Raw genomic sequence first — 23,741 nt, 5'->3', positions numbered from 1 at the left:
TTCCAGGAATGTTGTCCTAATTTGATGCAGAGTTTTTACTGGAAACTTTTCAATAAAAATAGTTTTTTAGCCATGTTCCCAATGGACGTAAGACTTCAGGAAATGTTTGTTTGGCTGTTCACAAAATAACCTGTTCTTTGTGATGCAAATTCTTAAATAACTGCAAAGTAAACCAAACTGGTTGATTACATTTAATTTACATTTGTATCTATTCCTGGAATGATAGATTAGAAAAATAATTTTGGATTATGGCAAAGGCACTAGTAAGTATTGACTAAAGATGTCTTATATTCCGAGCTGTATTTTTGAGAATTATGTTTTTTCTAACATTATACAGAAACACATGCAATAGTAGATGTGGCAGGGCAATGACACAATTATTGTGTCAGGTTTTAAATCTCAAAAGATGTTCAGCTTTATTGACAGCAATGACCAGAGTGCCTTCCCAGCAGGGTGAGTAATGATACTCTGAAATGATTCATTCACTGTTAGGAGGAGCCTTCAGTGCGGGGTTTTTGTAACTTTGTTCTCTTCCCAGGTTTTTGTGACTCTGTTCTCTTGCCAGGCATGACTGAGACCGTTCGGAAGATCACCCTGAGTCGGGCCATGAGGACCATGAGGGATCTGTTTCCTCTGGAGTACAACTTCTACCCTCGCTCCTGGATTCTGCCAGAAGAACTGCCTCTCTTTGTGGCTGAGGTACATAACTTCGACTCTCAGAATACCGTAACTTGTAGGATATTTTATCCACGTCATTCTTTAGTCTTCTATACCTGCCAGGTTATTTAAAATCACACCTGGGGACCGTGGATGACATCTTTTCCAGTTTGCCTGGGATCAGTCATGGTCTGGATGTCTGGATGTTAGCTTTGTTTGTTATGTTCTGGAATAAATGTCAAATCTCTTGTTCTGGTGTACCAGGAGAGGTGTCTGAAAATTGAACCTGGTAGAAGCATCAGCCCTTTCCCTGTATTTTCTGCTGGCCTAAGGAGGTTCCAGTACAGTGTGGGTTGTGTGGTGCTTCACCAGATTCATTGTCACTGAAATCATCTTAGTCCACTTGGCCTGTTGTACCCAAACCTTTTGAAGAGCATTTTGCTTTGTTCATTGTTAAATACACTCACATCATCTCATGTCAAACTACTGTTTTGTTTAAATATTCAGAATATAATAAAATACCATTATTTTTCAGGATTTTTTTAAAAGAGTGATGCTGTGTGTTGGTGTTTGGTTCATTATTACAAATATTTTAAAATATTATATGTGTTTGTTTGACCCTGTCTGACCTGCCCAGGATGTTCTTGCATCCTAGAGTGTGCTGTGCTTAGAAATATGAAAAAAGAGAGGTCTGGGCTTTAATAGCCTCTTGCACTGGGTGCAACTTTTTAGCTAACTACCATATCATAATCCAATCAAATTCCTTAACATATTTTAATAGCTACTCTTCAAGTGGGCTGGGTGACTGGTAAGACCAGGAGTGTGAACAAGCCAAGAGTTTAGCAAGGTGCACATGACCTGGAGGAAGAGTGTGGGGAGGCTGCAGTGGGGACTGGGACGAGCCAGCGTGGGGAGGTTTGGGGTTTGGACAGGGAGGGTGCAGGGGGACTGGGATGAGCTTTGGGAGCACGAGCTGCAGGTGCCACCAGGCTCAGCTGTGACTGCAGGTGCCACCAGGCTCAGCCGTGAGCTGGCACCAGGTGGCACTGCGACTTAACGCTGCAAACGCTGCCGCGTGTGTTCCAAGAGGAACAGATGTCCACTGACACACTCCTAGGAGTTTCCTTTGCATATGTTCTTCCATCTGTGTTGGAGAAAAGCATAGTTCTTGTTATCAAACATTATATTTTATGTTGTAAGAGTTTATGTTCTACTTAACACAAGTTTGGAGTGTAACCCCTCCAGAACAAGAGAAAATACAGCCCAAAACATTCCAAACCCCCCTGTGAACCACAAAAGGTTCAGAGCACTTTTCACTCGCAGTTTGGTGAGTTCTCAGCAGGAGTTCTCCGGTCTTTTCTGTTGTTTATTTGCTCATATGTGGTTTTGTTTGCTTTGCAACCCTCATGCTGCCAAAACTGTCAGCTCTCTGAGCCTGCATTTCAGCTTGTTCACAACAGACAAGTGGGGAGAGCTTGGGTGGTGCCTGCATCAGACATGTCCCTGGAGGAGCTGGAACACTCTGGAACATGTTAATTATCAAAAGTCAAATTGTATCAGTGCAGGTGTAGGTTAGACCCCAGAACGTGGTTGGGTGCTGTTTGTAGTGTAGGATTTTGTTGCAAAGGGCTGGATGAGAAATGAACATCTGTGAAATTTTGCCTGCAACAGAAATTTCATCAAGGGCTTAAAAGTTCATTTTGTTAAGTAAATATCTAGTTAGCTGTTCTCAATACTCACCAATTTCTTGTTTGCTAAAATGTTTTGTACTAGCATATCACTAGAACAAAAGATGGATTACAGATAAGCAGCTCTCTCAGGTGCTGCAGTCATTGTTCCTTCACTAGCAGGGAAGAATCTGTTGGAATGGGTGTGCTAAGGACTTCCTTCTAACATGAAATCCCAATTTCTGAAGAGTAACTAGCTTGGGATTCAAACCAGGACTGTGATTGTTCTCATACTTCCTTCTTTGTGTTGTCTGTGAGGATGATGAATAGGCCAGTGTGATTAATTTTTAATAAGAATCTAATTTGGATGGTCTAATTTCCCGCACAGCATATTTTTGTCAGTTTAATCAGGTTTTCAGCTTTTGGATACCTCTTAGGCATAGGCATGAATATTCCAGTCTTTGTGCTGTCAGATCTTATAGCACATTAAATGCATTTTTTCCAGAATACTATATTCATTCAGCCTGTGTTTCTTCATGAAACCCAAACCTGCAGATTTTCACCAACTCTTCTCTTGTTGTTAACTGTAAATGGTTAACATGTTTTTTAAAGATAATTTCCTCCTGTCAAGCAGAGGACACAGAAATATCTCATTTCATATAAACTCATTTTCCTATATGACTGAATTTTCTAAGCCTGGACAAGCCCCCTCATAATGAGAATTTGAAAGCATATAGTTGAGGGGATTGTGGAGAATTTGAAGAAGACTGTTGGGAATTTCCTTGAAGATCAAGAAACCATCTGTTTTCTTCAAGACAGAAAATCTGCTGAAAAACAGACTAAGACTGACTCTGGATTACTATTCCCCCTTTCCCCACCAGCCTATCTTTATCTGCCATGTGTAGGTTTTGATGGACTAGAAAGCCTGAATAATATCCACGCCTTTTAGTCCATTTAAAAAATTGACTAGAATATGATGGAGAAAATTATTTACTTTCTATTTTAAGAGAAGAGAGATCTCAGAGACCAGTGATTGTTAGAGTGCAATATTTTAAAAGGCAGGTTCTTTTTCATCTTCAGCAGTAGTCCCTGGAAAGCATCATTTCTTTTGGAAAGCATCATCTCTTTTGGAAAGCATCATCTCTTTTGGAAAGGTGCTGCTGGAGCAGAGCAGACACAGCCTGAGGGGTGAGCAGCAGATGTGGGACTGGGGAGCAGATTCTTCCTCCTGGTGCCACAGAGGTTCTTCACTATTTTCTGCCCTAGGAGGGCACAGCTGGCATTTTGTGTGTTCAGCAGGAGTCACAGAGGGTGTGTTTGGTCACGGAGGGCTCAGATGAACCAGGTGTCTCTGTGGTGCTGACTTTAACCACAGTGAACCAGAGAGCTCCTCTGCTCTGCAGGGTAATGTCACATCAGGGGAAGATTATTCTATAGTGGTAAAAAGACTAGGACATAAATCCTGCTTTCCTTCTTTGCTCATCTAGGCCTGCTGATCTACTTGGACCTATTTATCCACATGCCATTTATGTAAGCCTGACCTCCACTGAGGCGTTTTATCCCTCTGAGTGACCTATTTTGCAGAAGGATCTTTCACTGAGTCAGTGTGACACCTGTCTGTGAGAAAAACCCTGGTCTGGATAATGGATCTTGAATTTCTGCTGCAGCTGCTAGGAAGGCTTTTAGCAGTGTGACTCTGAGTGAAATAAATAACTGGGTGGGGTGGAGCCAGAAGTCCTTGAGGCCTTGGGAATGTCACTGCTGACAGAGCTGGGCCTCTCCTGGGGGTCAGCAGCCTGATGTTACAGCAGAGGTTGCTGCTCTCACAATGATCTGACCATGCTCAGCCTTTTCCTGTGGGCTGATTTTTTCCTCTTTCCTTCTCCAGGGCTGATGGTGGCAACTGATTTGTTCTTTCTTTATTACCTTTTGTCCTCAGGCTTCTAAAAGTCAATCTCCAGTTGTTGCTGGTGAGCCCCAGGGTAAAACCAGATCTCTGCCTGGGCTCAGCATGTGCCTGCCTGCAGGGAGAGGGACAGCAGCTGCAGGTGGGGCCCTAAAATGTGGGAGTGCAAGAAAGGAGTGGTCAGTGCTGGGACATCCCTCTCTTTTGGGAGGGTTTTGAGTGCTTCATTGTCCTGAATCCCATGAGTAGCTGAAAACCTGCTAGCCTGCATCCTGCATTTCTTCAGCTGCTTTCTTTGTTAGGGCTCCCCTTTCTTTCTCAATTTCATTTCTGATGGAGGCACCCCCATGTGTGCAGTTCTGACTTTTGCTGTACAAGTAATAAATAAATCAGAATTTATTTAGGTAGTGGGAAATATGCATGTAACATGAAAGCTCTGATGTTCAGCAGATGTGTCAGTGACATAGTTGTACCTGTGCTTGGTTCAGCATTCCCCAGTTTTATTAGCACTGACTATCTGATGGTGGAAAAAGGTATTGTTAGTGACAAATTTTTACCTTAGTTTTCCCTCTTCTGGTAGTATTTGCATTCATACTTCAATAAATAAGGCACCTTTCCTTAAGTTAGTGATTGTCTTTGTCAGTTGTTCAAAATACAGCATGAAAGTTTAACTTTGCAGTTTCATATACATTAGTGACTACTGAAATGGATCTCATGAGATATACCCCATTTCCTTCTGTAAATTGGAACAGAACATTAAAAAGAAGTTCCTGAAATTATTTATACAGTAGCTTGTTAAATAAAATTACTTTTTATCTATATTAGTAATTCCCTACTAATGTTTTTTTTTTGTTTCTCCTTGTGCTTGTCAGCACTGTTCATCTTCTGCCTTTTTTCATAGTGTTTACTACTCTGGTGATGGATTCATGCTATTTTTATTTATTTTTGTTGACTGGCTTTCACAATACCAGCCCTTCTTCCCTTCCCCAGTTAGTGCCTCTCACTGTCATGCTTTTCCTTCTAGGTCCGTATGATGAAAGACAGCAATCCATCCTGGAAGCCCACTTTTATTGTAAAGCCCGATGGAGGCTGCCAGGGGGATGGAATCTACCTCATCAAAGACCCAAGTGACATCAGGCTGACAGGGAGCATCCAGAGCCGGCCAGCTGTGGTGCAGGAGTACATCTGCAAACCTCTGCTCGTGGACAAACTCAAGTTTGATATTCGCCTCTACGTCCTGCTGAAATCCTTGGAGCCCTTGGAGATTTACATAGCCAAAGATGGACTTTCTAGATTTTGTACAGAGCCCTATCAAGAACCCACTCTCAAAAATTTGCACCAGGTTTTTATGCACTTAACCAACTATTCACTGAATATCCATAGTGGGAATTTCATCCATTCTGACAGTGCAAACACTGGCAGCAAGAGGACTTTTTCAAGCATTCTGTGCAGACTGTCTTCCAGAGGAGCTGATGTCAAAAAGCTCTGGTCAGATATAATTTCATTGGTGATTAAAACAATTATTGCACTGACACCAGAACTGAAAGTTTACTATCAGTCTGACATACCAGCAGGAAAACCTGGGCCAACTTGCTTCCAGGTAAGTTGGAATTCCTGCCAGGAATGCAGTTATTTTTATGCATAGATTCATTTTCTGGGTGTTTAATGCCTTTTCTGAAAGGTTTCTCTCGTTATGGTGCTGCTCACTGGTGGGAGCTCAGAGCTCCCACCCAAGTCAAACCTCAGTCTCCTGACCTGGGTTACTGCCAGCCCTAAGCAGATACAGAGAATTTTCAATGGGTGTAGTTTGTTAGTGACAGTTTTCACTCCAGATTCCACGTTAGAAGTGAAGCTTTGCAGGTTCCTAACACCGTTTTGATCCTGGCAATTTCAAGACCCCCTTGTCAGGGGTGCCAAGATTCCATGGCAGATGCAGTGTTCAGGGATGGGGGTGGTGTGAAAGGAGCCATTAGCATGGGAGACAAGTGGCTTCTGCAGTTATTCAGCACCTTGGAGAGCTTCTCAGTTTCTTCTTTTCTGCCCCCCAAGTGTTTATTCCTCCTCAGTGTTGCCATATGGACAAACACTGCATTCTGTAGAACACCCTGAGTAGAACTGCAGTAACATATTGCTTGTTATGCACAGATTTTAGGGTTTGACATTCTCCTGATGAAAGACTTGAAGCCCGTGTTACTGGAAGTAAATGCAAACCCCAGCATGAGAATAGAACATGAGCAAGAGGTAAGAGTTGTCAATGTGGTATTGGAATGAAATTGCTTAGGTTGGGTTTTCTGGGCTTTTTTCCTTGTTTGAAAGATGAAAGCTGTCTGCTAATATGAAACCTCCAAGGTTCTCTGTAATTTTCTGCTTTGAAATCATTGCTAATCTTATACATAGGAAATATGACTTATTGGAATTGTGAAAGCTCTCCATCATCTCTGTCATAAATGCATTTATTCATCATCTCCTGTAGCCGTTAATTGTGTTTAGGGGATTGTTAATAAACTTTTTCATGTTTGTATACATAATATAAATGATAACATCAGCAACAATCTTTTTTATAATATTTCAGTTTGCTAGAGGAATTTGTTGTAGCATCATACTGAAAATGTGCAGGTATTTGTGCATCCTTGAAGAAGTATTTTGTAATCCATCATCGTGCATTTAAAATATAGATGAAGTGCATGAAGTTTGAGCAAATGTGGAACGAATCACCCTTAGTTCTGTAGTGAATAATTGTATCCCTCTGTGATGTAAAGCTTTCTCCTGGAGTATTTGAAAATGTCCCAAGCCCTGTTGATGAAAAAGTGAAAGTTGCTGTCATCAGAGACACTCTGCGGCTGATGGACCCTCAGAAAAAGAAGAGGAAAGATAATCAGTAAGTCTGCTGATTTTCCCTGATTTTCATCAGTCCTTGCAATAAATAGAAAAATGAGATTTTTTTTTCCCTGAGAAGGTCCACAAGCTGATGGTAAATCAGGATATACCAGCTTCCCTGGAATATCTTACTCTTAACTGGTGCAAACAGTTTAGTAACTCAGATTTATTTATTTATGCTTCTACTTGAGGCCTCTTTTTAATTCAAAACAGTAATGAGACATAAATTTGTGTATTAATTTGCTTGAAAGTCACAAATTACTCTGAATGAATTGCCCCATTGGAGCTGAAAAGTATGAATACTGTATTTAAAAATTGCTTCCTTAATCTGTGATAATAAACAGAGTTAAATCTATGATCTAGAAATGAGAACTGCCTGCAGCAGCTTGCACAGGAATGCCTGTGGTGGGATCAGGCTGAGAGAAATATCTTTTTTTGATGAAACACTTTATTTTAAGCAGTTCTTGAAGACATGAAAGGGTGATTTTTTTCTCTTTTATTTTTTCCCTAGGAATTCTTGCTCATAGGTCTGCCTCCATGCTAAAGTATCCATTTTGCTCTTCTCTTGGCACTTAGTGGTAACCTGAAATGTTATTCATATTTTATAATGATTTCAAGTGCAAATTTGCTGTCCTTTTGTAGACAGAGGCCCATGAGCAAGACATGACTGATGATTCTAACAAGTTCTGTATCACTGCAGTATTATTCTGAGATCAAACTCTTCCTTCAGAGGCAGTGCCACGCAGAGAAGTTGCTGTGGTCAGTGTACAGAACGTTTTGCAAAGCAATTTATACTCTGTGTTGCCTGTATTTAACCTCTACCCTTACAGATTACTTCAGTGCATGGAGCGGAAAAAGATCATTTTTTAACCTGTAATTATGTAACTAGTCGTGGTGGTTTTTCTGCTGAAGTTATGTCAGGCATTCATTAACTTCATATTAGATATGGAAAAAAGGCAAATGATAATTACAAATAAATTGCTAGAGGACGCCAGCGTGTGTGGAACCTCATTCAGCTGAGGATTCTTCTCTGATACATTTAGAGTGCTAAATAATTTCTAACAGGATTAGTTGGTGATGAGATAAACCACTGGCTCTTCACAGCAGGAATCCATCAGTGGTGCAGCTTTTCTTCCAGGGTAATCTGGTTACCAGAGCATCTTGGAGATGAAGATTTGTGTGTGCACCATAAGTCAGCCTGCCAGGGCAGTGCCCTGGGACCTGCTGGTGAGCAACTCATGGGGTAGCTGCCCATCCTTCCCTGCCTCCAAGTGCTTTTTATTGAACTGGGCACAGTGTGTGGAACTTCCTGACCAAAACTTGGCCTATTGACAGAAAAAAAAATCTGAAAGAATTGCTGTTGTGACAGCTAACCAGCAGCAAGCCTCACAGACTCAAATTTGGATGCTAATTAAGTAACGGGCATTAATCTCAGTAAGGTTTTAGTAATATATATAACATAGAGTTTGAGCACACAGGGGAAATACTGAGAAGTCTGAGCTGCATCTCAGGTAAATATTCTGCTGTGGAGAATTTGATTTCCTTCTAATTATCTCCCAGATTAAAATAAATGAGGCATCTAAATGAAAGTGAGTTTTAGAAGTCATCCTGAAGTACTTCATTATCAGGAAGGATTAATAGCTCAGAATTTTTTTGAGTTTAATTCTCCCTCATCTTCATAGTGTTTTGATACTGTTTTCCTCCTTCCTATCATGTGATTTATAATATTGGAAAAAACAGTTAAGCTGAATAGGATCAGTTTATCATTCCATACATATCTCTTAATTTTTCCAACACAACTCCAGTCTTTACATGCAGGGATTGCTAAGAACTATCTTGGCACTGCCAGCAATTAGTGATTGAAAATCTGCATTGATACATGTTCAAATCAAAGTAATTAAATATACATGGTGGCTTTCCTTCCACAGCAGAAGTGAGATTTTCCTAGTTTTAATTCACTTACTGTGGAACTCAAGTTTTGCTCGTTGTTAAGAAATGAAAACATTTGATGAAATCTCATGGCAGGTACTGATGTTTGCCCTGTCTGTGTGGCAGTGTGTCCTCATGGATTTTGAGGCTCGAGGAGATGATGGCAAACATCCAGGCCACTGATGTGCTGGAGCTAACCCAGTGATTTGTGTGACTGAAACTTGTGCAGTAATTATTAAATTTGCTCTGGATTCACTCCTTACAGCAGAGGTGCTGTTCACAGCCTGCTGAAGGTGGGAGAAGGCTTCAGCTAAAGGAAATTTGCACAATTAAGCGAATGGTCTAATGACACCGAACAACATGTAAAGTAAATCAACATTACTTATGTAAACAGCAGTTTAATTAAGATAATCACTGATGCAAATCATTGTGTATGTTGTGCCTCCAACAGAAAATCCATTTCTAAAGGCTTTGCAAACTTCTATTTTTCTGTGCCTAATTTGGAATCTTGATAGTAGTAAAAAGGTTCTAGTTTCACTGTTTGTTTAATTATTAGCAATTTATTCTTCCTCAAATAGCATTAAATTGGAGGAGCAAAAAGGAGCCTCAGTCTCATGTAAATGCTGTGTATTCTCCACTGGATGTCACATGTTTGGAGGTACAAAGGCAAGCTGGCAGGATCATTTGGAGCAGGAGTGCTCAGCATGTTGTAGGAAGAACATTTATATCATCCCAAAAGTGCTAATGACCTGCTTTCCTGTCCTGTCAAAAATATTTATGTCCTGGTTTATTAGTGCTAATTAATCCAGCAATAAGGACTCCTTTGTGTTTTGGTTGCTGTTGTTTACTCTGTGTCCTAGTGTAATCTCTTGCATTTCCATGCCTAGTTTCTTACATATTTCAAGACAGAAAAGAACCATTTTATTCTTTTGATAAAGAAATCATAGCACTATGGCATGCCATTAGAAATATGGGTTGCTCATGGAATAAAATCTGCTTTTTCCCTGCTAGAGATGATGAAGATGCAGCCTCCTAAGTAATATAATGACTTTTATTCAGCTCTGAAATAGCCATTGACAGAAGAAAGAATTGAAACACTTTGGAAATGAAATGTAATTTAATCTATGGCTGTTACAAAAACAATCAATTCCTTGTGCCCTCCAAATGGAATGCTTTTGGTTTATTACCTATCACGCCCTTGCTGTTTCATTGCTACTTTATCTTTTCTTGGGTGCTTTTCTCTGCACATGCCACTGCAGTGCTTTTTTCCATTTGAAACCAGCCTTGAAATTTATTTGTGATGTTCTAATTTTTTTTCCCCCCTTTCTTTTTAAAAGATGTCAGGTACAATTCTCTACTCTGGGTCCTGTGGCTCTAGCAAATGTCAAATATGATTAACTAATTTCCTGAGCAGGAAGAACCCCAATGTGGTTGCTCTCAAATTTTTGCAAGATCAGCATGCAAACATAGGCTAAAGTCACTCTGTTCTGTGAGCACCCTGTAAATATTAATGTCTGTCAGACTGACTTTTTTATTTTATTCTTTTGGTGTTGGGAAGAAATTCAGTCAAAACAAGGTTTTGTAGAACTTGCTGCACAAAAGATCTTCCTCTTTTCTTGCACAAAACAGGGTGGTTCATTTTTTCCACTGTGTTGATTACACAACTTTAGCTCTTGAAATGATTCCTGTCCATGATAGAGGAAAAAGTGAATAGTTTCTAGGAGGAGAATGGGATCTGTATTTAATGAAAACATGAATTAATTTCTGGTCATTCATTTGTATGTTTCAAAGATATTTTCCAAATCCTAATGCTGTTTTTAATTTCTTGATGTTGAGGAGCAATTTTGTACTTTGTTAAGGAAAGTCAGGAAATCACCTGTTCAGATGTATTCCATTTATTTTCCAGATATTTTCCTTCAGTTTCATAACCTCCCCTGATGTTAGAGTCATGTTTAATGGAAAAATGAAAATACACTGTGCAGAGATGTCTCGAGAGTATGATTAGCCTGGATTTTGTTGGTGATAAAGTCATTCTTGCCATTTATTACTGTGTTTATCTCACTATCCCATTGTAAGGTTGTGATTGCGTGACAGGGCTGGTTGAAGAGGGTCAGAAACTCAGAGCACAGACATGTGGAGAGGCTGCACGGGGGATGCTGGTGCTGCAGCTACCACTGATCAGAAAATAATGACTGTTCTCCAGGCTGGCTGTAATGGATCTTCGTTTCCGCTGCTGTGAGCAACTGTATTATGTTCCTCAGGGATTCATTACTCAGGCTGTCAGTGCCTTTTGCATTCTATGGAGTGAGTTTAGTGCCTATCAAAATAAGCATGTAATAAACCCAGCTATGGAAATATCAGTGTTTGGGTTTCCATTTGCTAATTGACTTTATGGGCTGACTGCCAGAGCTTTTCCTGCATCCCTCTGCCTGCAAGTCTGCTCAGGTCTGCAGCTATTCAAATGCCTCTCAAGCACCACCCCTTCACTCCAAGCCTTCTTTCTGCCTGAGACTCTATAAACTCATATATGTGTGGCTTTCTTGAGATTGATCTTGCTCCTTTGGTTCATTTTGGAGCTGACACAATTCTTTTCTCCATCAGTCAAAGTGACCCAGCGTTCATATTCAGGCTCATTCTGCCCAAGCCCTTTGGAAGCACATTGAATTAGCCCCTTTCTCTTTCCTACAGGGCTTTCTGGTTCAGTCCTTCATCAGGCAGTCTGCCAGCTCCACTATCAATTCCTGTCTGTTGCATTAGCCTCAGCAGCTTTTGATGAGTTAGACATGTGAGGGAGACTTTTAAATGTGATGTTTGTCAATGTTCCTTCAGTTCAGATTACTGAAATGTTAACTTGGTTTTTCTGTAGTTGAGAGTATTTATTTCTGCTGCTATTTCTCATCCTGCTCAAGAGGAACTTGCCTCAATGACTCCCTTCAGTTTTGTGAAGCAAATGTTGTGGTATCTTGATCCTTGCTCTCTGTTCTTGCTTTTCCAATTATTTATCTGTTACATCCTTAAGAGCATTTAACCTTTCTCCTATTGATTAGGACAGGCCCTATTGGAAATTCTATGAACTACAGTGTGAGATGTCCCTCCATAAAGGAAAGGATCTGGTAGTGCTTGACTGACAGAATAGTTCTACACTGGTCTTAAGAGCCACTTATGTTATGCTACAACAACAAAAAATACACTACTGAGTGCAGAACATTGGCAAATAATTTGAATGTGCTGTGGCAGAAGTCCCACAGATAATTAAATCTGATGATCTTTTAATTTCTAAGTGGTTATAATCTGAAATATAATCTGAAATGTTTTAATTGACTAAAAAAGGGGTAATAACGGGTAATAATATTTCTTTAAAAATAGCTAAAACCCCATCCCTTGCACAGATACAGATTAATTTATGATAATTCCTATTTTAGCCTTCACCACTGCAAAAAGTGCTGTTATTCCCAGTCCAGTTTTGCAAGCAGGTCTGTGTGTGCTCACACACTGTATTCCAAGCACTCACATCTTGGCTGGACAGGCTGTACTTTAACTTGCACATAAAGAGTGAATTCAGTCTTGCCCTGAATCTCTTGCAATGACCCCGTATTGAGGGACAGCTGGAAGTGCTTGCAATGTACTCAGCAAGTGAGTGGATGACAGGCCCAGCTCATTTGGAAATTTTAATGGACAAGAACTGATATGGGCTGCAGGACTTGAAAAGGTTTTATTTTCAGCACTGTGGAATTAATTGGCCCAAGGCCGTGGTGAGCTTTAGCAGTAATTGGTGTGTGCAGTGCCCCTGGCTCTGGGGTGAGCCCAGCTCTGGGTCTGTGCTATCAAACTGGGACTGGAGACTACTTTGGCCAATTAGACTTGAATCACAGTGTTTTGAGATGCAGCTAATCTAATTAGTTTTTTATTGACATCTCCTTTCTTTATTCTCTCATGAGTAGTAGAGGAAGGAATGGAGATAAACTAAGGAATGTGACGTGTCACAAGTATCTCCATAAAACCTGAACTTTCCCAGCATTTGAATGTATCAAAACATGCTCTAGCAATTACATCTCTTAAATATTCACACCATATTACATTTTAAACTGGTCATTAAGAAGGTTGGGTTTTTTTTTTTTCTTTTTCCTGTCTTACAATGATTCTTACATAAAAAGAAAGCCTTTGTGATAAAATGCAGAGAAAAGGAAAACGATGTCACTTTCCTGGAGATTTTGTAGTGCAGCCACAGGAGTTGCTGTGGTCTCCATGGTTTGCCCAAAAAGAAGGAGGTCAGGAGTGAAGGGGGGATGCTTCATCTCCTTCCACATGGCATCAGAATGAACGTGGAGGCAGCAGGTCTAACTGCACCTTTGGATTCAGTCATTTGATTGGATTGTCAGTGAGTGCTGATGGGAGGAGAGCTGCTTTCAGGCAGGCTGAGATGCAGTTTGTGTCCTCAGCACTGGCCCAGCAGCTCTGGCTGGGGCTCAGCTCTGCTCTCAGAGCCTGCTTCCCAAAGTGCCACGTGGATCTGGAGCTCCTCTGCTGTCTGCTCCTGCTTTGGCTGAATTCTGACAAAGTAAGCTGCTTTGTGTTGCTTTGCTTTGTTTTTTAAGCCATGAAGTCAGCAGGACTCCAAAGCATCCCTGTTAGCTTGTTGCATGCAGATGTTTGCTGTATCTGGGCAGCTTCAGCTGGAACCAGTGAAAATCCAGGTTAAATATGGTCAGAAATGTTACATTGGATAGGATATAAAACAATAGCAATTCTGACCTTATTCATCAACTCTGAAGTGTTTACTTGAGTGTTTGGTGGAGCCAGCCTTCTGCTGGAAGGGACCTTAGAGGTCATCTCGTTCCACCCCCTATAATTTCCTCTTTAGTTTTCAATACAAGAAAGCTGTTGTAGTTTGAAGTTAAAACCACTTTTTTTCCCCTCTCTTAAAGCTAAAGGCAACATCTGTGTGTGCCTTCCCTGTCCAGGGGGGTTCACCGAATTTCTGTGTTCATACAGGGAAGGGCATTAATAGTTAGGTTTGTGTGCAAAGTGTTTTTTCCTGACACTTCAATATGTTAATCATTTGAGCTGAGTTTCTGCTATCAGCAAAATCATCTTCACCTCTAGGTAGCCTGTAGCTTGCTAACATAATCTGTTTTTTGGGTGGTATCTTACTGCAGGAGCAGTGATTCAGCTGCACTCTCGACTGTAGAGTTTTTTCCTGGCTTTTGTATATGCACAATTTCCATTACTGATCTTCAGTTAAATGCTTCTTGAATGAAATTTGATTTTCAGAATATTAGCTTAATTGCCCTGTCTAAAATGAAAGATATATGTGTATTTAATTTGACATTTTTTCCCTTTCACCTTCTTGAGTGTTTGTGCTGCACAGAAGCAACTCTGCCTTTAAATCAATTTTCCCAGTTGCTCTGTAATGTAAACTCCAATAACTTCTAATTTTCTGTAATCTCTCTTATACTGAATTGCTTCCCACAATAGTGTAAGGGTACAGGTACATACCACAAACAGAAATTGTAGTTACATGGTGTGTATTTATGTACATAGTGTGTATTTATGTCTGCATGTGCAGCAGGGCTACGTGTATATGGTAAAAAAATGTCATTTCTTACCTTCTCCTTGACATGTTTCCAGTCTCTGTGTTATGTGTAACTAAAACTACAACCAGCTGTGAGAGTTTTGAATGAAATTCAGAAATTTTTGGGGGAGCCTTGGATGCTCTGTCCTGGTCTCCAGTCCCTCGTGTGGCTCCTGAGTGGTGCCACGTACTTTGTGTTCTCTCAGGAGCGGCACAACCCATGAACAAACTGATTTCCAAACATCAGATTTCATGCAGTCTGGAAGATGTTAGAGCAAATTGAACAGCCAGGGCAGGCTGAGGTGCATCAGCTCCCAGGAAAGGAACAAATCCCTGTTGGAGTGGGGCTGCTGGGCCCCGTCACAGACTGGGAGTGGGTAACAGTGGATGGAAAAATGAATGTGCACTCACAGATTGTATCCCTGAACACCCTGCAAAGTCCTTACATGCAGGTGCCTTGTGAGAATTAGAATTTAACATAACGTGGATATAAATGACAGCTGAAATACCTATCTTTTTTCCTTCCACTGTACTGTGATTTCTTGGGATGAAGTTGAAAATTTTATCTTTTTCTGGCAAGGTGTTTACATTTCAAGACTTTTTCTTCCTGTTATAGTTATGTGATAAATGCAAGCATTTATTTTTGCTAACATTTGGTTTTAAATAGACATGGAATGAGAAATGAAGGAAAAATGGAGACTATTTCACAGATTTTTTTTGCAGGAGGTTTATTATTCTCATTAGCTTCAGGCTGTCAGAAAGTTACATGTCTCAGGCACTGCACATAATGAGTGAATATTGGATCATAAACATGTTTGAGAACTGTTTGCTTATTGCCCTGTTCATACTCAAATAATGGTGAGGGAGTGCAAAGCAGGTTTTTAAGGGACAGCAATATTAAGTGCTTGGATTTTGGTTTGACTTAAGCAGAGGCATTGAGCAGAAAAATAACATTTTCCCTCTTACAGATATCCTTCAGGTGTCAGTTCTGCAGGATCCTGGTTTTATTACATCAATCACAAGCAGCTTAAGGCTTCCAAAAACATAGTCACAGACAGATGTTGAGCCTGTCTGGGGATTAGAAATATCCTCTTCCATTAAGTATAAATTAACTTAATCACCAGGTATGAAAGATAAGCAGCATAAACATCATTCCCTGAAGCTTTCATTAAAATTAAAATTCTATTTAAAACTAGGCTTGTACTTTCTATGACTTGATCCCCCTTCAAAGAGATTATATCTGCTGTAAATTTTTACAGTGACAGAGTGACAGAAATTAATGTATTGGGGGCAGTGATGTTCTCTATAATTTAACTTCTGCTGCAAGTCATCTTTCAGCAAGAGAGATGATTGGCTTATTTTTAAGTAATAATTGGTCTCTAGTCTCTGAAACACTGAGAAAGCAATAAAACTGCCTAGCACCCAGTAGCCACAAAATGAAAGCATGAAGTCACCTGACTTAATAGCAGTGTAACCATCAGGAGTGTTATTCTGTGTATGAGAATTCACCTGCTTTAATAGGAGGATTAAGGCTGATAAAATGCAATTGCAGTGCTGCTTTCTGCTCCCTTGGATGACAGGGTAAAGCTTCTTTTCTGTCCCAGCATAAGCACAACTGCTTTCTAAGAATAATTTCCACATGGGAAGAAATATCCTGGGGTTTTATTTTTTTTTCTGTTCTAATGTAAGACACTTGGTGGTCTAATTTCAGTGTATTCCCAGGCTTTACAGCTGCTTTGCCTTTGCACTATCCTGCATTATTATTTTTCAGGCACGCTTTTCTAAAGAAACAAAAGAAACTCTGGAGAAATAATGAGGCACATAAGTACCTTGAAAGCAAATAGTGAACACAAATAAATCTACTAGGAATAATAACAGCTACCTCTACAGAAAATAAAGTATTGGGGACTATATTTAATGATCTTTGTTCTGTAATAATTTTTGCTACAGTGGAACAAAGTCTTTGGATGCAGGATTTGCATTGCTTATCCATTATTTCATTACAGTAATGCCATATTTTCTGCTGCACTCATAGCTGACAGGTAATAACATAAGCATTCACTGCTTGTGTTACATTAACAGTAATAAATCTGTAGTGAATACAGAATGATACCACCATTATTCTTAAGAGGAGAAAGTTGGAAGTAAAGAATCTCAATTAATAATTAGGAAATAGCTGGGTTTTTTCAGCACCTGAGACTCCTCAGATGCATTTCTCCTTTAATTATTTAAATTATTAATTAGGGAGGGCTATAGAGATCAACCCACAGCTCTAGACTTCTCTGCATATGAAATGAAAATGTCAGTAATGTTCTCATGCCTGGCTTTGTGTCCCTGGTGTGGAGCAGAGCAGGATCCCTGCCAAGTTTCTACATCTTGGAAACACTCATTAACACTGCGTGAAGGCAGCAAACTTTCCAGTCTTCTGTTTTCTGCCAAAAGCTATTTAATCTTTAATGAGAAGTGTTTATTTTTATAATAAATCCATCAGTCTGAAGAGGCAGTGAACCATCCTCCTCGGGAAGGGGGCTGATGGCTGTGGCAAACAAACAGCACTCCAGGGACAGAGCGGCAGCTCAGGGCTGCTGGGGTGGCTGCTGGCAGGCTGCAGGCCCTTGGCCTTCCCTTTTCCAGCACTCTCATCAATTATTTTGGTTTTCTTACTCCAGTGGCAAAGCTATGGAGTACATTTTACCCACGGATTCACCTAAAATGTGTTTGCAGCTCTCCAAAACGAGCAGCGTGTTCTGTGCCTTTCACCCTTCTGGGTGTCAGGCCTGGAAGCTGCAGGTGAAGTTTAAAATCTAAAAGAGGTGATTTTTCAATTTATTTATTTAATTGAGATATACAGGTATTTTTTTTTTTTCTCTCAGAGAGAGATGGAAATTCTGCTTCCAGCATTTTCTGCTTCCCAGAGACAGGACAGCTGCTGTGTTTTCAAAATGTATTTAGTGTGATCAGAAGTTTGTTGTCTGCCAACACCGTGGTGATTATCAATCCTTATGTTTGATTGATTCTGCTCTTTGAAATATGGGCTCTTTCCTGGGGTTGCTCTGCCTGCCTCAAAGCATTCTCCAAAGTGTTGAATAAACTCTATGGAAGAGCCATAATTTTTCCAACATAATGTCAAAAATCTCTTACTCTGTGGGTTTAACATTCTTTTAATACTTCTATCTTTGTGCAACTATATTATTATTTTGAAAGGTGGAAATTCTTGTGCTATTGATGTTTTGGTACTTTGCCAGAGGGTGAAGAGGGGATGAATATTAATTTTCTTCAAATGACACTCAGAGTGGCCAGAACAAAACAAAAGCTGATTGCTCACACACACGCAGGCAAACCATGAAACTGCTTGCTATGACATCCTGGGAGTGCTGGAAGTGTGTTAATAAAATAATGGGATTAGTTCATAAAACCAAATCATGAATGGTTGATAATGCAGAGACAGTGCTCTGGCTTGGCCTGAGTTTCCTAAATTATTTATTTCTGTGAATGAGCACATGAATATATTTCCTTCCTGCATGCTCCAGGTACAAACATTTACCTGTTCTTTGGGAGGTCCATATTCTGTGGTGATAAATGGGTGGGCAGATAGATTTGTAATGCAAAATATTCTCTGCTTTTAACTATGTTAACATAGTCTTTGCTTGGAGAATAGAGGCTCAGCTGAGGGAATAATTATAGCTTCAGAATCCAGAACATAGTATTTTCTTTTATTAGGTAAGCAGTTGTAAGCTGATACTGAAATTGCTTAATTTATACTTCTAGCAATGCCCTAAATGTAAAATACATCAAGTAAGCATTCTTAGAAATATTAATATTGTGATTCTTACCCCATTTTACTCTGAATTTGACAGCTAAATTTTATATACAAGTGTACAAAATGCTGCAAATTTTGAAGCCTTTAATTAGTAGTTGCAAATTTGTTTGTCCCTTAGCAACTTGTATTTGCATAAAGATTAAGGCTGGTCAGAAAGAAAGGAATAAAACATAGATGGAGGAAACATTAATAAATTAGTAATCATGTATAAAAGATAAGTAGTCTTAGATATAATTTCCATAAGCTTTATTAAAATTTAAATTTTTTTAAAGCTGCACCACAGTTTATCATTTCTAAAGTGTGATCTTTCATAAGCTGCAGAATTAGAGAAACTAATGTATTGAGGTCAGACATTAGTATGTAAATGAAGCTTTGCTTTTTTTCTGTGTGACAACAGAAGCATTACCTTATATTTGACCTTTCATTCATTTGCCTGACTCAGCTGTGTCAGTCAAAACAATTAATTCTAACGAGCGGCTTGAACGCGTGGGGCTCAGCTCCCTTCTCCTCCCCTGGCCTGCTGGAAATCCCAGGAGCAAAGGGAGGGATCCTGGGCAGGGTTCCCTGGAGCTGGGGAGCTCCTGGTCCTTCCCCACTGCAGCCAGTCCGTGAGGTTTGCACACCAAGCCCTGGCACTGCCCCTTCCCTGGAGAGCTCCAGGAGCAGCCTGGGATGGGGAGAGTGTCCCTGCCCAGGGATGGACCTGCATGGGCTTTAGGGTTCCTCAGACTCAAACTATTCCATGATTCTGTGGCACTCAGGTGAGATAACCAAAATGAGTGCTTCTGGATTTCCCAGCTGCCTGCTGAGCTGAAGGTGGACACGGAGATGAAAATCCCCCTCACATTTTCACCGTGCTGTATTTCTGCTCGTTGCAGCTCCTTCCTCCTGAACTCTTGACATCATCTCTCCTCTCTGGTTATTTTTTTTTTCCTCCTTTCCTTCTGCTGTGCCCTGAGGAAGCTCTGACCCTGTTTTTGGCTGGGTGACCCTGGGGAGTTCAGCCCCTCGCGCTGGCAGATGGCAGCCAAGCACCAGAGAGCACAAAATGGGGCATTGCAAGGGGTGCACTTTGTCTGAGTGCTGAGAAAAACGGGCTGTGCACCCTTTTCCTTGGAAAATATGCAATCCCAGTGAGATTCTGTATTTATAGGCACTGCATTTGGCTGTACAGACCTACCCAGGCTGTTTGTCTTAATTAGTCACGTTGAAACCACACCAAGGTGGGGGCACACAGGTGTGTGAATAATACAGAAAATAAACTTTTATTGAGGTAGTGTCTGTGGTAGCAGTGGAGAATTGTACCCTGAATATAGGCAGTGTAAATCAGGGAAGGGAAGTGTGCAGAATAAGCAGGTTTGTGGATCAATTCATAGTGCAGACACAGGCAAACCCTTGTGCAGGTTTGCTTTGGAAAGTCTGAGTTTTATTAGAAGTGCAAAATATATCTTTCACTGTAATTCAAATTGTTTGATCATATTAATTGGGCTCTAGTGTTTTAAAAAGGGAAAAGTAAAGAAATCTTGTGGGGGAAGCTACAGAATGAAAACAAATCATTAAACTTAATAAAAGTCCTAACCTGCAAATTCAAACTAAGAAGTGTGTTCCCTTTTTTTTCTTTTTTACTGAATAGCAGTACAACATTTGGCAATAAAGACTAGATTAAGTTTTCTTGTCCTGATTTAAATATTTTACAGACTTTCCCAATGTATAAGTGGAAAGGAATGAGACATGTGGTAGCATGCAGAAAACCTCTGGTTTTCATTTTAAAATACTTTTCCAATAAGAAATATGGATTTAAGAGCTCTCTCCAGACCTCAGTAAAAGTTTGAAATGGGATGCTGGTTCTGAGCTTTATGCATGACTTCAAAGACACCTGTGGGCTTTTCTCCATAGAAAGGAGGGGAAGCAGGAAATTCTAGGTGGTAGTTTAGAGCCTCTGCTTTATTGCAATCAAGAATATTTTTTCTTTGACCAAAATACAATTATTTTTTAATGCCCTAAACCAAACCAAAGCTATTTTTGTAATCTGGCTGTGTCCATTCCCCCTCAGCCAGGGAGACAGAGTCTTCTGTGGCTCCCAGCAGTGATGCTGTGTCTGGTTTGGGGGTTCTCTCTGTGCCATTTCTCATTGCTGTGGAGGATGGAGGTTGAAAAATAAAGACCTGAAAAAAACCTCCTTTAAAGTACTTCATCAGAAATTGCAGGGCCTGCTGTTCAGCAGGGAAGAGGTGTGTCTGGGGAGGAGCTGCAGGTTTGCAGAGGAGCAGATGCTGTTCCCAAGGCCTGTTTCAGGGAGTTGGGTGGATGGACAAGGCTCCAGCCACACTCTGAGAGTGCTGGGCAGAATTCAGGGCTCTAAGCTGATCCCTTTAACAGTCTCTTTAGTGTTTGCTGTAAAAAATGAAATATCCTCAACTCTGCTTCCGCCTTTTAAAGAAAAGCTTTATATTTTTTTAATTAAAAACATTAATGATGAATGAATAATGTACAATCCAAAACACTGTTGAATTTAGAATGAGAAAGGGTTTGGGGCTTCCAGGCATCATTAAAATGAGAGTTGTGTTACAAACAGCACAACCTCCTCTCTGCTGAGTACAAGGTTTCACATTTGGTCAAGGTCTGGTTCAACTGGTTGAAGATTTGAATTTTTGGATTCATGAACAGACCTTTTAAGATTAAAAATAGAAGCCTGTGTGCTTGTTTGTTGGCTGTACATATTCTTACTCCTTTGGCAGGTGCTCAACAGCAGTGACACCCCCATCCCATCTCACATGAGAAAGAACAAAACTAATAACTAAGCTTCACTTAACTAATGACAAAAATAACATTATTTTTCTACTTAGCTATCTGCAGCAAAGAGGAACATTATCAAAGCACTACCTAAGGTTGTTATTTATTTTTAAAGACTTTTTAGGCTTTTGTAAAAACAATGATCCCATTTATAGACATTCAACCTCTTGCAGCAACAGTCGTACAAGGCCGGGTGCTTTGCAAACCTCAGCGTGGCATTGCCACCCCATCAGTGATGGTGCCCAGGAGCAGCCCGGTCTGTGGGCTGTGGGATGAGCCGTGGCAGGGCTGTGGGGTGAGCTCTGAGCTCCCTCCAGGCTGGCTGACCCCTCTCTGGTTCTGTGCTGCAGGTGCCAGGGCGCGGAGCAGGCGCCGGGAGCGGGCGAGGAGCCGCCGGACGCCGGCGCCGGCCCTGAGGCTGCTCTGCCCTCGCTGTGCCTCAAGCAGGTGTTCCCCAAGTACGCCAGGCACTTCAGCTACCTGCGCCTCGTGGACAGGGTGGCCGCCCTCTTCATCCGCTTCCTGGGGGTCAAAGGGACAACCAAGCTGGGCCCCACGGGGTTCCGCACCTTCATCAGGTCAGTGGGTGAAGGCTGGCCTGTCAGAGGCACAGCCTCAGCTTGCAGCCTTTGTGATCCTTCCAGCGTGCTCAGAACAGACTTTCTGTTCTAAAATAGATTTTCATCAGTCCAGGCCACACACTGACCTACGAGAGTGTGTCTGGGAGGAAGCTGGGGCTTTATTTGACAGCAGATCAGTGATCCTTTGGCAGATAGAATTTGCCGTCTTCGTCAGCATGTCACGTTCCCAGTAAATGGTAGAAATATCATTGTGAGGAAGTGACAACTGAAATTGGGTCACTGGATGTGATTCTGTCGGCTGTGGGGACACTGCTGGCTGCCCCAGGCTGCAGGAAGGATTCCCAAATGCCAGCTCCTGATGCACCGTGCAGGGAGGATTTGCATTGTGAAATTGCACCTTGCAATGTCAAGGAACTCAATTTATTTTTTCACATACTTTTTATTTAGGAGGGTTTTTTCATTGTTTTTATGGCTATATCTGTTCTAGTCATGGTACAAATACCTCATTTTCTGTCTTTCATTGACTATGACAAAAGAAATGAGCAGCAGCAGCAGATGCACTCTTAAAACACAGATCCTGTTTCTATGCAGATGCATTTAGCATTCAGGAATGAATATAAAACAACTTGGTTTATACAAATGATGATATATAGAAAATGTCTGAAGGCATCTGCTCTATCCACAGACCAGCACAGGATTGCATCCAGTTCTGTATTTTTTGTAGTTTTATCCAGCCTTATTTTGGCACTTGTCAGAGGAACACAGAAGAAATGCCAGCATTTTCTTTTAAGAATATTCAGATAAATTGCCATAGCTCAATGAAATAGCATTTGCAGTTTCTTAACTCATGTTAAATTAAACTTTTTAATACTGGCAGATATTTTTGTTTATTTTCTCCCAGAGCATCCATGCCAGCTATAAGGCCCTTTTTTGAAGAGCTGTCATTGCTGTTCATTTCAGAAGGAAGGTCAGGTTTCTGTGTGTTGTATCACTTTTCAGGAAAAAAATGGTACACGAGTGGGATTTTGTGTGTGGGCAGGTGCTTACAAAGACTGTCCACCCAAATTCTGGCTCATCAAAATCTGTTCTCCTTTTATGTTTTCTTCATTCTGAAAAAGTGGCTAGAAGAGAAACACTGACTGTCTCTAGTCCTTGCATGGATGCTGCTCGGGAGGTTTTGGGATCTAGGCGAGGCCTTGCTCTATTTTAAGGGAGCTCTGTTGAGGTTACACTTAAGAGTGAGATTTGCTTTAATTGTCTGAGTTTGGGGTGGGTTATTTTGGTTTTTTTTGTTTCTTTTCTGGCGAGAAATTTTGGCCAGCTCTTTGGCATGGGCAGTGGTGGCAGCCAGGCTGCCAGACATCTGGAAATCCTGGACACAGAGCTGTTCCCAGGGCTGGTCAGCACCACACTGCACACTCAGACACACACAGTCCCTGCTCCACACCCCAGCTGCATCCAGAGCTGCATCCAGAGCTGCACCCAGAGCTGCACCCAGAGCTGCTCTCCCTGCAGGGCTCCATTCCACGAGGGGACATCCTGCTGGTGTTCAGGCATGGAGCAGCAAGGCTGTGCCTGAAAGCTTCCTCCAGCTCTTTCCAAACAGGATCAGTCAGACAAATAAAAGGGAATTTCTCTGTGCAAACCCTACCTCGTGCAGATAGTCCGTGCAGATTTGTGGTGGGTTTTGCAGTGTTCCAATTAATTCCATCTCTTACAGCCTCAGAGTACTGGCAATGCCCTGGGAGAAAGCTCTGTGTTTTTACAGGTCATATTTTTAATTGAAATGTTCCAGGTTTGGGCCTGTTCCATTCAGATAGGAGCACTTAATGAATGCTGGTTTGTTTGCTCTCTGCTGGGTGTGTTTTATTAGACTGAGCACGTTACAGTGAGTCTGTACACATGACATGGGTAAACTCTTCTCCTGCAAGTTGCCCTT

At 41.0% G+C, this 23,741-nt stretch overlaps 1 protein-coding gene across 9 annotated transcripts in view; it reads left to right on the top strand.

Moving 5' to 3' along the window:
* TTLL11 (tubulin tyrosine ligase like 11) overlaps positions 1–23,741 on the top strand; it is a 35,979-nt gene that overhangs the window by 7,118 nt on the left and 5,120 nt on the right. For 5 of the 9 annotated variants that reach the window (XM_064393882.1, XM_064393877.1, XM_064393876.1 and 2 more), the window contains exons 3-7: positions 566–699; positions 5,255–5,830; positions 6,376–6,471; positions 6,990–7,108; positions 21,572–21,799. In XM_064393882.1, coding sequence (XP_064249952.1) covers positions 568–699; positions 5,255–5,830; positions 6,376–6,471; positions 6,990–7,108; positions 21,572–21,799 — 1,151 coding nt within the window. In that variant the 5' untranslated portion in view covers positions 566–567. Of the gene's footprint in view, positions 1–561; positions 700–3,434; positions 3,513–3,712; positions 3,729–3,828; positions 3,855–4,263; positions 4,373–5,254; positions 5,831–6,375; positions 6,472–6,989; positions 7,109–21,571; positions 21,800–23,741 lie in introns of those variants that run through there. The other 4 variants (XM_064393880.1, XM_064393884.1, XM_064393881.1 and 1 more) reach the window with 4 other exon arrangements.

Source organism: Passer domesticus, chromosome 18, assembly GCF_036417665.1.
Source record: "Passer domesticus isolate bPasDom1 chromosome 18, bPasDom1.hap1, whole genome shotgun sequence".
Taxonomy (NCBI): Eukaryota; Metazoa; Chordata; class Aves; order Passeriformes; family Passeridae; genus Passer; species Passer domesticus.
The sequence above is the reverse complement of the archived record's forward strand: the minus strand, read 5'-3'. Positions and strand labels throughout refer to the sequence as shown.